The sequence below is a fragment of the Carassius gibelio genome, chromosome A18 (genome assembly GCF_023724105.1).
Source record: "Carassius gibelio isolate Cgi1373 ecotype wild population from Czech Republic chromosome A18, carGib1.2-hapl.c, whole genome shotgun sequence".
Taxonomy (NCBI): Eukaryota; Metazoa; Chordata; class Actinopteri; order Cypriniformes; family Cyprinidae; genus Carassius; species Carassius gibelio.
Genome location: NC_068388.1, coordinates 6,406,905 through 6,421,647, shown reverse-complemented (window position 1 = coordinate 6,421,647; position 14,743 = coordinate 6,406,905). Strand labels below are relative to the sequence as shown.

Below are 14,743 nucleotides of genomic sequence, written 5' to 3'. Positions count from 1 at the left end.
ATAATTGCTCTGAGCTGCTTCTAGTGTCTCTCTTGATCACCCATGACACATTTGATTTCTTTTCTATTGTAAGAGCCTATTAAAAATGGGCACCAATAGAAGCGCATTGATTCATGCAGGATTAGTCCATCGGACAGGAGTTTTATCATGGCCACAAAATCACCAACTCCCTTCTGTCACTCTCACGCACACACTAACGTGTGTAGCTGCAGTCACATGGACCATGATTTGCCAGCTTTCCACTCAATAGTCTGCTGATGGTGCCGTGGGCCTGGGTGGGCTATAGAGCGAGTGTGTGCATGGGGGAAGCGATGCCCAAAACTGCTTAAGCGGTCTGGCGGTGGGCAAAGGACGAGCTCCCCTGTGGAGTTTTGTGCAGTACCCAGACCTGGATCAGATGCTTGGCACCGCACATTTATCTCTGAGAGCAGAGAGACGTTGCAATTGATCAGATGTAGAAGAGGATGCGCTACGGTCCAGCACAACACCAAACAAGCTGTGACGGCAGGGTTAGAGACACACAGCTAACAACAAACACAGGACAGAAAGCCAAGTGAGTTTAAACCACACAGTATACAAACATATGATTTAAACATATTTCAAAGCAAATTCAGTATTTAAAGTGCACCCAACCCTTTAAATAAACCATTACGGTGTTCAAATGGCTGAGAGCATGTTTCTTAGTACAGGATCTGATCTCATTGCCATGATGAACATCTCTTAAAATAAGCTTTTCACATCACTGCACCAACTTAACACAAGTAACATGAGCCTCTTTGTCCAAAAGTCTTGCAGATAGCATCAAATTAAATTTTACTATTTATGAATTTGTACAGAATATCTAATGTATACTATATAATGATAAATGTTTAAAGGTCATGATGATGCTTTTTATATTAGCATGGTTGTGATACATTCAGAATTCCTTAATTGGAATTTAAGACGCAAATATTATGCAGAAGCAAAATTCAAATGAACTGAATTCTGAAAAACTGTACTTTTAGCTAGAAAACCAACGGCAAACTTTGAATGCTGGCTTGACAAAGACTTGTTTCAGTGTTTGGGGGGGGAACTACGTTTGAAGATTTCCAGGCTACATTAGACAGAAAATTTATAGATATAATAACTGGTTGGTAATTGCATTTACTAAAACTAGCAAATCAAATTTAATAGACTGAATTTTGTGTTGGACGAATACTTACTTTTCAAAAGTGAATTACCTGCATTGAATTTTCTAGGGTTCCTCTTCCTGTCATATCAACTCTACCTTGTGTCGGATGTAACCAATTAAATTCAACATTCAACTTTTAATTAAAGCAAGCCAATTATTCAATTCTGAATTTTGCATAACCCTGGGATCAATTGCTGGTACTGTGAAACGCAGATTCCTCATTATCATCTCCAACCAAAATACCAAGGCCAATATCTGAAATCAGACACTAAAAGATCGAAAGGTCTCAGCCTGAAATCCTCTTAATCTCAGTAAGAAACACAAATGAGATTGTGTCATTCATCCACACAGGGGCTCATACAGGGGTGCTCAGTTTGACACATAATCAGTCACATCACATGCGGCTCACACAATGAAAATCGACTTGGATTTTCATGCATACATTAGCGGTAGGCAGGTACACGTTCAAAAGTTAAGGGTCTGTAAATATTATTAGAAATTAATACTTTTAATCAATTAATGCATCCTTGATTAATAAAAGACCCATACAAAAAAAAATCATATTTCAAAGAAATGCTTTTCCTTTGAACTACATATCAAGAATCCTGGATATTAAGGAAATATTGGAAATATTAAGCGGCACAAAAATAAGCAATGTTTCTTAAGCAGAAAATCAGCATTTTAGAATGATTTCTGAAGGATCATGTGACACTGAAGATAGGAGTTAATGAAGCTGAAAATTCAACTTTCCCATTACGGGAATACATTTTTATTTAAAACAAAACAAACAGCTATTTTTAATTCATTGCAGTTTTACATTCGCATATGTTAAGTGTTATCCTGTAGGCATTACCTAAATTACTGCAAACCCTATAATTTGGGTTTATAAATCTCTTTCAAATGGATACAGTTCTCAGCTATTGATGTAGAACACCGAACGAAAGCCATGCAGCTTTTGTATCAGTCAGTAAATAGCTATTATTGAACATTTACCGCACGACCCATTTACATTTGATTTGTGCACAGCTGGAGATGCATTCGTGTAGACATCTATTTTAACAAAGTTTTGTGCTGTTACTGTACCCAGAGGGATTGTTGAGTGCCGCTTGTAGAAGAGATAACCAACCTACACAGTTGATGATGTAAGATATTCTTGTTTACCGACCTGTGTCGTCGCATTATGCAAACTAATGGCTGCATGTTAAAAGCCCCTGACTGAGTTCAGAGGGTTTTTTTAATGACTTCTAATTCCTCTCATCACTAGGCGACGTGCACTTACGATTCAGCATACCCCCCATTATTAAACACACAAACACTTTTCCTTCATTATAGCTTCAGTCCGTGTCAGGCTACAGAGGAAAGAGTTCATGTGTCATTTCAGTGCTCAACCATCGTCAACCATTCATCAGTGGGATTCTTTAGAATGAAGAGAAAGGAAAAAAAGGAATAAACCAAGAGAGAGAAGGCTGTTTGAAAAGAAGTATATCTTCCCCTGTCACCTCCTCACTGCTGAAGTGCATTGTGTGTGCAGGTGCACATGTGTAGCCAGCTGTGAGACAACAATAACCAAAAATAGGCTGAAAAATGGCGCTGATATAGACGTGTGAACGGGCCTGCTGTGACATCTCTCTTGTCGGCATTAGTCATGTGAGTCCCTCCGGTTCCATAACACCTCCCCAGGACCCAATCCTGTTCTTCCGAGCCTTTCCACACAAAACATGGTGCTATTTTCAGCCCCTCAGCAGGGACTATGGCATGTCTCGCCACACTGACTTGTTAAAGACGGCTGAGAGAGTCTGTATCCATCTGAAAATCATAGATGTGATGTAAAAGGAGAGTGGCTTAATGGAAAAGATTCGTCCATAAATTCTGTCATTATTTATCATTTTTGAAACATTGTTTGATATTGTCATTATTAACTCCCCCTTTTGTTGTTCTAAGGAAGTGAGGCTTTAATAATGAGCTTCAAAAAGGACATAAGCACAATAAAAGTTCCATAGTCAAGCTATTTCAAATCTCTAGCCATTCAATAGCCTTGTGTGAATTTTGTGTGACTGGATTTTAAGTCATTATTCACTGAAATTCCTGCCCTTGATTCACAAACTAATCTCTTTATAAAACTTTTCAACAAATCTTTTCTCTGAATGATGCATTCTTTGTTTTATCCAGTTCTCAACTCATAGATGTGATGGTTAACAGTCGTGAGGTCACAACTAAAATGTTTATCTGTTTTTGTCTCGCAAAGCTATCATATGGTTCCGGAAGACTTAAGATATAGCACATAAAGATATATTAACCACTTCCATGATGGTGTTTTTGCATCATTTTAAAGCTTGAAAGCTTCAATCCACAGTGAGGCTTTCATTTTTCACTTCAAAGTTTCGGTTTGTGGACAAATCGGTCTTTGCCTCTGATCTTTTTAATGAATCTGTTGTCTGAATGATTTATTCATGATTTGATCCAGCTCGATGTGGTCGGTTAAAAGTGAAAAAAAGAGTGAAAGTGAAAGTGACATACAGCCAAGTATGGTGACCCATACTCAGAATTCGTGCTCTGCATTTAACCCATCCAAAGTGCACACACACAGAGCAGTGAACACACACACACACACTGTGAACACACACCCGGAGCAGTGGGCAGCCATTTATGCTGCGGCACCCGGTGAGCAGTTGAGTGTTCGACGCCTTGCTCAATAGGAACCTCAGTCGTGGTATTGCTGGCCCGAGACTCGAACCCACAACCTTAGGGTTACGAGTCAAACTCTCTAACCACTAGGCAACAACTTCCCTAAGGACAACAATAGTTGAACAATGAGAATAGTTTTGGTCAGTTTTCTTTACATTAAGCTATCATACCCCTTCAGAAAAAGTATATATAAAGTATATAGCACCCGAATCATATGGACCATGTTTAGAATACTTTGCTTTGTGTCCTTTTTGACACTGGAAATTTCAATCTCCATTAATTGTAATTGCAACTGAAAGGAATGACCAGTATAACTCTTCAAAACCTTTTTTTGTGTTCTGCAGATGAGAGTCAAGCAAGTTTAGAATGGCACAAGAATTTAAATAATGGCATAGTTTAAATTTTTAGATGAATTGCTCTTTTAAAATGAAGTTTATGAGAGTGTTTTACACTTTAAGCATAATTTAAATTTAATGACCAGGGTAAGACTATCCTCTAATTCTTATAAGTGTTGTCTTCAAGCCACCAATTGAACTCAACTGATCCCATAATACTCCACAGGATAGAAAGAATTTTTTTTTAAGGAACTATGGTAAGATGATATAATGTGAAATCAAATCATAATGACAGTGAATTAATGCAAGCTGCAGGAGGGCTTGTCAGTTGCTTTCTGGTGCTTCACAGCGACGCAGCGGTGCCACAAACTACAAGCAAGAGCCTGGCTGAAGCGACTGCTGACTTTCGTCACTTCATAATCAAATAACAATTGTGCAATTTGAGATTTAATCTACGTATAACTCTCTCTCTGCACAGCTCCAGCATGAGGTGTCAAGACAATTTACAGACTTTACACTGTGTTACATGGTTACACACTTTAATGGTGTGTGCTATGGTACTCTATTTCTATATTGGCTGGCCTATCTAAGTGGCGACATGCTCATTTTACAGCGGAGGGTGGATCTGGGTGAAATTAGAGAAGATTACCATATTTAGATTTATTAGGTGCCCGTCACCGTGGAAACGGAGGAGCGTAGAAGCATCTCGGGGAGGTGCGAACGTTTGATATGATTAACATCTGTGATGGATGAGCTGTCCAACGGCCCTCAATTAAACAATAACTATTCCACAGGCTGGCCAATGACAAAGAAAGTCAAACACTGTGTGCAAGTGCCTCACTGCCAAGTCAGCTGTCCACAGCTTGATGCAATCAGCATTGAATGGTCGGCACGCAGCCTCTACTTTCACATTGGAGGGCAAAGATAGTCACTTAGATTGGACTACTGGGGACCCAGAGGGAACAGACAATCTAGCATTGTGGGATTTCACTACAGTGAGGGTAAAGAAAGGAACTAGCAGTTATGGATGAGGAATTTTAGTCCAAGCAAAGACACATGGAGCACCAAATTTTCTTAAATGCGCTCTAATTCAAATTTGCTGAAAATTATTTCCCTGGAGTGAATGGGTGCCATCAGAATCCAAACAGCTGATAAAATCACAATAATCCACAAGTAATCCAAACGACTCCAGTCCATCAATTAAACATGTATTAAGTAAAAAAGGATCATGTTTTTATTAAACAAATCAATCAAGGCATTTTAACCTTAAACCATCACTTCTGGTCAAATAATAAGTCCATAATCCATAATAACGCTTCTTCCAGTGAAAAATTCCTTCCTCTCTTGTCCTGTCACATCATGTATTTTAGCTGGAAGCAATGGTTTAAAAAAACATCCTAATTATGGCCGCAGCTTTTCACATCACTGGATGTTAATTGGTGTACTGAAGTCACATGGATTACTTGTGGATTATTATGATGTGTTAATCAGCTGTTTGGACTCTGATGGCACCCATTCGCTGCAGAGGATACATTGGTGAACAAGTGATGTAATAAAAAATTTCTCCAAACCTGTTCTGATGAAGAAACAAACTCATTTGCACCGTGGCTGTCCTGAGGGTGAGTACATTTTTAGCAACTTTTGATTTTCGGGTGGACTGTTCCTTTTAGTATACTTCTTCTTCTAGAAATAGACCCTGACATTAAACTTTGGATTGACCAATCAGCAACTAGAACCAGAACTCTTTGTTTTATAAATCTAGAACATAATCTCCAGAAAAGCGCCGCACCAGGTTCAGTGGAATCCATTTACATAACTTTCCCTCAATATCTCCACTGAACAGTGCCATGATGTTTATTAAAGCAATCTCCTTGGAGGATCTGGGTTTGAGTGCCTTCCGCAAGGGCACAATGGTGTTTGCTTCATTCTTGTGGGAATAAAACCAGTAACCTTTCAGTTACCAGCCCAAACTCTGACCACAATATACCACAGCTAGGCTCTCGATTCAATTCAAAATAAAATACAGTCCACATCGGGTGATTTTTCATTCTATGTGAATCATAACCTAACATCTCAGGCTGCCTGCATGTGTTTAAATACTCTAATAACGTCATGCATGAGGATTAAGAGTTTTAATAGACTCCTGCAATGAATCCAGAAGAGCTCTTCTCATGGAAGAGAGATAAAGTGAAGCAAAGAAAGAGTCCATGTGATATCACAGCAGATGTCACACATCTACTGCAAGTGCGTGACCTTTCTGAAGTTGTGCCCGTTGTTTATGCAGTCAGTCCAAAGGGTGACAGATGGGTTCGCACTCTACTCTGTCTCTTAAATTTTATGAGAGGATCTATTAGAATATGTCATCTTCTCCACTCAGTCTTGCCAGTGGAGAGGTTCGGTCATGGTCACAAGGCCCCTATATTCACAGTGTGTTAAGTGAGAGGGATTAGAAGGTTTTCAATGAGAGAGGAAAACAAACTTCTCAGGTTTCACAGAAGGGGGAAATTCACAATCTTTATGAGGAAGGAGACTCATTTTGAATGTAATGAAGACAGTCACAACAGGAGATCATCAATAGGAATGAGTGCATTAACCTTTAGATAGGAAAGAGTGGGGTAAGCTTTGTCACTTTTTACTTAAGTTGTCCTTTAAGCAAGGAGAAAGGTGATAGAGGTCAAACTAATACATCTAATTATATTTCGGGAAGTCTGCTATTAAATGAAATAAAAGAGAAGTAATCTATAAGACAGGGACATTAATTATTTTTTAAACCAGATAGGAAAAGGTTCAACATTCATAAAATGTGAAATAATAATTTAACAACAATTTATAAATTTGAATTTAGGCATCACAAAATACAGTATGAAAAAAAAAAGATTGATTTTTGAGTTATCTACATTGTTATTTGTTTTTAACTTAAAAGAGCATTATATTAGGGCAAATTTAACAAATGAAAAAACAGGAAAAATCGAAAATCAACCAAACAAAATCTCTAATATAGACTGATAACCAATAGGGTACTGATTTATTGCATGTACATGTATATTTTGCATGAAGATACAGGTTATACTATGTAACACGAATGTTTCTGGATTTCACTTTTATGAATCAGAAAATTTTTCATAACAAAATGCAAAAGCTGCTTTCTCTGTGTTCCCACACAGGCCACTAAAGTGGGCTTTAGCATAAACTGGCCAAATTTAGATATGATTTTCTTGGCTTCCAATTTACAGAACAACAGACGTTCAGCTGCTCATGTTGTCAAGCTCCCCAAAAAACACTAGAGTTTTTTTTGCAATGTCACAGTCCAGCAAGTAACACTGAAACGTAGAGGTCTGAACCTAACATCTTCATTTGCCAGTAGGTGATTCCATGGCTGTCTCCAGTCGCCTTCATCAGGCCTTTATGTGTAATGAACCAGAAGGGGACAGAGTTCAGAAGAAGTTCAGCTCACTGCTGATCATGCTTTCCTCACATTCTGGCAACTGCAAACACTCTGAAGGCCCCGTCATTGTAAAAGCCTTCAATCTACTGGTCCAAGCTGGCCTCTTATATAAGCTCTAACCTTTCGCACTGAAGATCAATTCTCTGTCTAAAGGAAAAAGAAATGTGCTGGAGGTTCCTTTGCAAATATATATAGTGGTTTGCCAAGCACATTTAGCCACATTCCGCTGCACTGCAGCAAATTTACCATATCAATTGCATGTTTGACGCAAATAAATAGTGTTCTCCTTTACCTCCATGACCTCAGAGAAAAAAAATTGGCTCTTCTGTTGATTAGAAAGTTTTGTTCCATTGCACTGTGTCTTTTGTATTTTAAGTTTATGTGTTTGACAAACAGCGTCTCAAGGAAAAAAGCTGATATTTAACAGTGCAGTCAACTCTCAAATCAGGGACTAATCCTCTAATATGGTTTATTTCTACCTTGGGCCAAACCCAAAATGCTTACTGATATGCCCTCCTCGAAATCCAGATAATAAAAAAAACTCTTTGTTATAGCAGACCTGTGAAGAAAGGTCTCATCCCCTGATATAAATCTCCATTTGCACTGTGACAGAATGAGTGATCCCTTACATAACTAAACTCTTTAAGTCCACTGAGAATGACAGTCGTGCCTTTGCCAGCAGACAGGAATGTACTTGTTCCGAAACAAAAATGTGCATGTGTGCGTGTAAGACTGCTAAAAGTTAAATAACAGGACAAGCATTTGTACCCCATGGAGGGGAAAAAGCAGTTGTTCACTATTTGATTCTTTCTTATATTTATTAAATCTCCTTAATATGTCTAGCATACTCTTGAATAATTTAATGTCACTTACAACTTGGGTGCAACAAAGGGCCACCTTTCCTCTTATTATTTTTCTTTGTAAACAAATGCACTGTGAAAAAAGGTCCTTAAAGGGGGGGCGGTGAAATGCTCGTTTTCACTCAATCTCCTGTTAATCTTGAATACCTATAGAGTAGTACTGCATCCTTCATAACTCCAAAAAGTCTTTAGTTTTATTATATTTATAAGAGAAAGATAGTCTGTACCGATTTTTCCCGGAAAAACACGAGCGCCTGGAGGCGTGACGTGTGGGCGGAGCTAAAGAATCACGAGCGTGACCCTTTTTCGTTGGGACTGCATTATCCTTAAGAAATAAACGATGTGCAAATCCGACGTCAAACTGGGCCTGGTTTGTAAAACAGGCATCTTCGAAATGCAGGGAACAAACAAAAACACTTTCACAACTCCGTTGATGCTCTGTAAAAATAAACTCTGATCAGTGAATGTCTCTGCTCTGCTATACGGGAGCGTGCGCTCTTCCGGCAGAAGAGCCTTAGCACCCATATAAGGAAATTCTGCTCCATCTAACATCACACAGAGCCATACTCGAAAAAAACTTTCTGAAACTTGGGACAAACCGGAAGAAGTATTTTTGGAACAAACATACAACTTAATTTTTGAAACTTTGTACATGTTTAGCATGGGAATCCAACTCTTTAACAGTGTAAAAAACTCAGTATGCATGAAATAGCATTTCACCCCCCCTTTAATATTAAAAGTTCAAACTCAAGAAGTCAGATTAAATATTATTAGCCATTTAATTTTAATAATGTTCGCAATGCTGTTATCAAAATATATTAACAATAATTCATTTATTTGTTATTAATGAATTTAATAGATAATAGATACATTTGTATATTATATAATAATAATATTGTAATTACATATACACACACTGTATTAAAATTATATTTAATTTAGATCAAACACATAAAAACTATTTAATACTCCTCTGATATGTAATCTGCATCAATTGTAATTCCATTGAAAACCTTATATAACCTATAATTGAATTGTTTAGATAACCCTGAAAAAAAAATACTCAAGTAATAAAACACTTGAAGTATTTTACCTTAAATGAAATAAATGCAGCTGCAGTTGACTTGAAAAAAAAAAAAGTTATGCAATATAAGACTGGACATGGCATCACTAAACAAAGCAGAGATGCTACAGAATGATCAGCATTATGTAAGCATCACTATGGATGTAAAAGAATAAGAAAACCTTAGCATTTTACTGGAAGAAAATACATTATGTATCTTTTTAGAATGGCTTAAGTTCTTCTTTAAGCTTAATTAAACAGGCAAGCTGTTGTCCTGCAAGCGCTTCTGTTGCTATGGACACATGAGAATGTCTTTTTTTCAGTGCTCTTTCTCTGTTAAAGATGACAATGTAAATGTTTCAGAAGGAAAGGGGTGACTAAGCCCTGTAATAATGATTGTAATTAAATTCACTGATTCCAACGATGTAATAAAGTTCTGATACAGAAAACTAAATATAACCTTAAGAGAGACCTGCAATTCTAATCAGCTTCTCACAAGCCTGAGTCACTGCATTATAAGAGCAGTGTTTAAATAATCTTTTATTTAAATGCAGAGCACTTTTGTTTAAAGTCACTGTATTATTTTTGAGGCCACTGCTGTCCTACAGAATCATGTCACTCTCTATAAACTGCTGCTGAATGCTACAGGGAAAAAAATAAACATGCATTATGCTACAAGTGACTGGATACAGTTTTTTTTTTTCTTCTTTTCTTGGTAAAGTTTCATATGTTTCTCAATGTCTTGAAAATAAAATGACAAAGATAGACGACAAATGCATGGGGGACATTCTTTCACAATGCATTGCATAATGTTTAAATAAAAAAAAATCCCCTTTATACACCCTCGGGCCATCTAAGATGTAGATAACATCATCTGAACAGAGTAGCTTAACATTACATCACTTGCTCACTAATGGATCCTCTGCAGTGAATGGGTGCCGTCAGAATGAGAGATCCAACAGTTACAATTAATGTCTTGTGAAGTGTAAAGCTGCATGTTTGTAAGAAACGAATCCATCACGGAGGCATTTTAATTTCAAACCATCGCTTCAGGTTAAAATCAAAAATACATAACACTTCCTCCAGTGTAAAAGTCCATTCCCTGTTGTCCTCTAACATCAAAATAAACTGAAATATTTGTTTAGAACCATTTTAAACCAATTCTGCTTGTAAATGGTGCTTGATCTGTGCAAATTTCTCTCCTGTATCAGATAAGGTGCATTTTTCACAAGAGAAAGCAACATAATGGAATCATTTGAAGTAAAAAAGGTCTTGATGGATTTGTTTATTATGCGTGCCTCACAATATGTTAATTGATGGACTGGAGTCGTGTGGATTATAATGATGTTTTTAATCAGTTGTTTAAACTCTCATTCTGACGGCACCCATTCACTGCAGCGGATCCATTGATGAGCAAGTGATCTGTTCTGGTGAAAAAACAAACTCATCTACATCTAGGATGGCCTGAAAGGGAGTACATTTTCAGCAATTTTTCATTTTTGGGTTAACTATTCATTTAATTCAGTTAACTTTAATTTGGTTATTTTTGAGTATTTAAAAAAAAATGACTTGAGCTTGCAAGATTTTTAATCAGTGCTTTAGGATTTCACTTCTGCCTTTACTATTGCTACAGTTACAATCCTGAGGCTTGTACTCAAGAAACTATGAATTTCCTTCAGCCTTGCCCTCAAATTACTTTAAAAAGGGGAACCGAATCTGGACGCTGGTCTGCATTCCAACGTGAAGACATTTAAAAGATAAGTGCGGAGACATGTGTGATTGGAATTTGATCAGATCACGCCATCCATCTCCTGAGGAAAACAAGCCTGAGCTGTTTGGATCTCACAGTGGTGACTTCCCACCAAGCTATTAGAAACCATTGGTCATGAGAAATCAGCCATTGCAATCTGTAAATAACAGCGTTTGTGTTGCAATTGGAAACCTCATGATGAAACAGTTTTACTCACCAGTAAAGGAGGCTGAAGAACAGCAGAAAAAGGCACACAGACACAGACCATCCACTTGCCTTGACTCCAAACCATTTCAGAATGTCGACTAACGGCTGCATGATGAGACCCGTCACTCTCACCGCTGGCTTTCTGCACACAGACAGGAGACGCTGACCAGTTAAATGCACTTGGAGTTCAATGTATTTGTTATCTACACACTGTAGCATTACAAAATAACACATCAGATCTTAATAAAATCAGATCTTATCAGATATAACATCAATAAAAGGTAATGATATCAATAAAAACACATAAAAAAGGTAATGCTTTTCAATGTTTCAATTTCTTAATATTAGTTAATTACAATAACATAAACTAAAAATAATTAAAAGGATTTTACAGCATTTATTAAGCTTAGTTAATGTTAACATCTCAACATTAGTAGTCGTATCTTGTTATTAAATGGACCTGAGCTAAGGTGACCTATTAATGGACAGCTGTACTTTTATTAAGTAGCGTAAACACAGATACATTCTGTAAATTCTGTAACAAATATATCTCAAATTTTTAATTAACGCTAGTTTTTGCATTATTTGTAAATGAGACCTTATTGTAAGGTATTACCCACTCAAAATATGTAAATTTTACATGCATCCATTAATTTTGGTGCTTGATGAGGGACACAAAATAAAGCCACTCCAAAGACAAACACAAAAAGAAGCACTTAAAATGGGATTTATGTGAAATAAGTTGCTAAAATGCATGGAGCAACATAGTTTATTTTACAGTGGAATTTACAATTTAATAATTAAAAACCTACAACAGAAAAACAACATCAGTGTAACTTTCTTCCCCTACAGGTCAAGATGCAACAAATGTCTGAGTTCTCATCATTGACATTGTGAAGATGCTTTTCCATGTAGGCTAAAAAAAGACAGTATCTCCCACGAGAGCCGTCAACCTGCCAGCCCACCCCGGGTAAACGTAAAGAATGATTACATTCTGTAAATGCTTTAAGTTAATGCTTACATTCTGTTAACTGTTAACAGTGAAGTTTCTAGTCACACTTTAGCACTCATGTTTGCGAAGTGTTTTATGTAACACAGTCAGCTGTCTGTGAGTATAGCTAACATTATATTATCAATAACTGTTGTCTACCTAACCAATTGTCTACAAAAATTCGATTTGGCAGTCAGTGTGTAACCTACATCTGTTCACACTACGTGATCGTGAAACTTCTATGAAATTCAAGTTAAGACTGTTTATAATTTACTGACAACATTGTGGTACAGTTTTACAGATAAAAAATATGAAGAATAAGTTCAATAGTTTCGATGTACTCTCTTAAGTCACCTTCCCCCTATTGTTTTGTAACAGAATCCGTACAACAGCGTTACGTAATAAAATGACCAAGCAGCGCTCGCGCACTCTGCTAATAATAATTGCGTGCTGTTGCTCGAGTAAATCTGGGTTACAGTGTAATGAAATTCGTTTAGACGAACACTGATCAATGATATAAGCAAATCCGCTTACCCCGTGTTTAACAACAACCGCTTGCGATGACACTGATGCGTTCTGGAAAATGTAGTTTTTCATGAGGCTGAAAAACAGAGTTCCCACGCAATGATTTGTGGTAATTGTAGTTCGCAACTGATGGCTCAGGGACCACACACAATAAATTATTTTCATTTATATATTTACTTCACAATAATCAGATCTTAACGGGTTTTTAAAAAATTATTATTATTTTTTTTGACGTCATTAGTTACAAAAACGTTTTACAAAAACGAAAGAAAGCGTGTAACACGAGTGTCTTTCAACTTTAAATTAGGCTATTCTTTATTTTTTATTATTTGTGGCTATTGGCAACACTAAAATATTTTGGTGACGGTTTTATGGCAAAAATACTAAGTATTTTTGACATACCATAATATAAATCTTATCTTGGAAATAAATTGGATACATAAACCATATATTTCCATTAATTTAGTGTATATTAAAGTACCATGATATTAACATATAATACCATCATTATACCATGGTATCATCGCAGTAAGGGAAGCGATAAATGTAAAATCAACAGTATTTTGTCAGAACGAGCTGTTTTCAGAGCCCGATCGAGTAGCTCGTCGTTTGATTCAGAGTCCCTGTTCAACATGATCGACCGCCTCGTCGTTTGATTACAACGCAAAGTCGCTCCGCTCGCTCGCTCGTTTCTCTCATTGCAACTTTTGCAGGCACTCACTCCACAGTCATGATCACCAGCTGAAGCCAAGACCTGCAGTTTGGCTCTTTTTTAGAGCCAAAACACTATCGATACCCGTGGAGTTAAGTTGCAGACATCCTTTTTTCCCTCACGCACCTCGGGCCGATCATCAAATTGAATTTCTGGATGTGATTTTTCATTCTTTTATCATTTTTCGCTCCCTGATGAACTGGGTTAGTAATGCAGGAGACAGCAGCGATTCTGTCCTCGGCTCAAGATGGCAGATTTTTATTGAGTTGTGAACAGTGCTGGCGCTTCATCTTTTGCCATGAATAACAGAAATCCTTGCACCGATGGCCCCTGTATACGAAGGTAAGATCTAGTGCCCTTACGAGGGTGAAATTAATGTCAGACCCGCACATAATTGACTTAACATTATTCACTCTCTCCGCAGAGAGACCGTCGGCTCCCGAGGTTTATTACTTGTCTTAGAGAGGACACATTTGTTAAATCAGTATTATTTATCATATCTTAAATTGATATGATATCATTTCCTAGTTGTTGAATTCTTCCAGGTTTTTTTTATGGATTATGACTGAAAGGTATTAGAAACCGTCAACCACCCTGTTTCATTGTGTAACGCTGTCTCTTCATCTAATGTTTATTCTCATAGCCTATCATTACAAAATATCGCAGTTTTATAATAGATTGCTGTGTGTTCTGCATGCTCATATTATATCACATATAGGATATGGATCTATTTAGCTAATATACGAAACAGAAAGTGGATATGAAGCAAACAGGCAGTATGTATTCAGATAAGGCAGGATTGTTAAATTAGGAGTTACTTCTTGCATTTGCGCTTACTAATTTCTTGTTTCACTATTATGTGACTTCTGTTGATGCTGTACAATGTATGTTGTAATGGTTTGGCGTGATTTTGGCTAACTAATACACTGCAGTGTTATGGTGACTAATCATTGTGCAGGAATGCTTTATGGAGAATGAAAGGGAACATACAGTTTTTAC

At 37.1% G+C, this 14,743-nt stretch overlaps 2 protein-coding genes across 3 annotated transcripts in view; one reads left to right on the top strand and one right to left on the bottom strand.

Annotated features, from left to right (window-relative positions):
• The window catches only part of tbxas1 (thromboxane A synthase 1 (platelet)), a 65,466-nt gene extending 52,394 nt beyond the window's left edge, over positions 1 to 13,072 (bottom strand). The window contains exons 1-2 of the mRNA XM_052531391.1: positions 13,042 to 13,072; positions 11,527 to 11,658 (exon numbers count right to left, since the gene is read on the bottom strand). Of these exons, the coding sequence (XP_052387351.1) occupies positions 11,527 to 11,627 (101 nt within the window). The 5' untranslated portion in view covers positions 11,628 to 11,658; positions 13,042 to 13,072. The remainder of the gene's footprint in view (positions 1 to 11,526; positions 11,659 to 13,041) is intronic.
• A 636-nt stretch (positions 13,073 to 13,708) lies between these two features.
• Positions 13,709 to 14,743, top strand: part of LOC127933918 (homeodomain-interacting protein kinase 2) — a 93,640-nt gene continuing 92,605 nt past the window's right edge. Inside the window, exon 1 of one of the 2 annotated variants that reach the window (XM_052531055.1) lies at positions 13,709 to 14,086. In XM_052531055.1, the coding sequence (XP_052387015.1) occupies positions 14,068 to 14,086 (19 nt within the window). In that variant the 5' untranslated portion in view covers positions 13,709 to 14,067. The remainder of the gene's footprint in view (positions 14,087 to 14,743) is intronic. The other variant, XM_052531053.1, reaches the window with a different exon arrangement.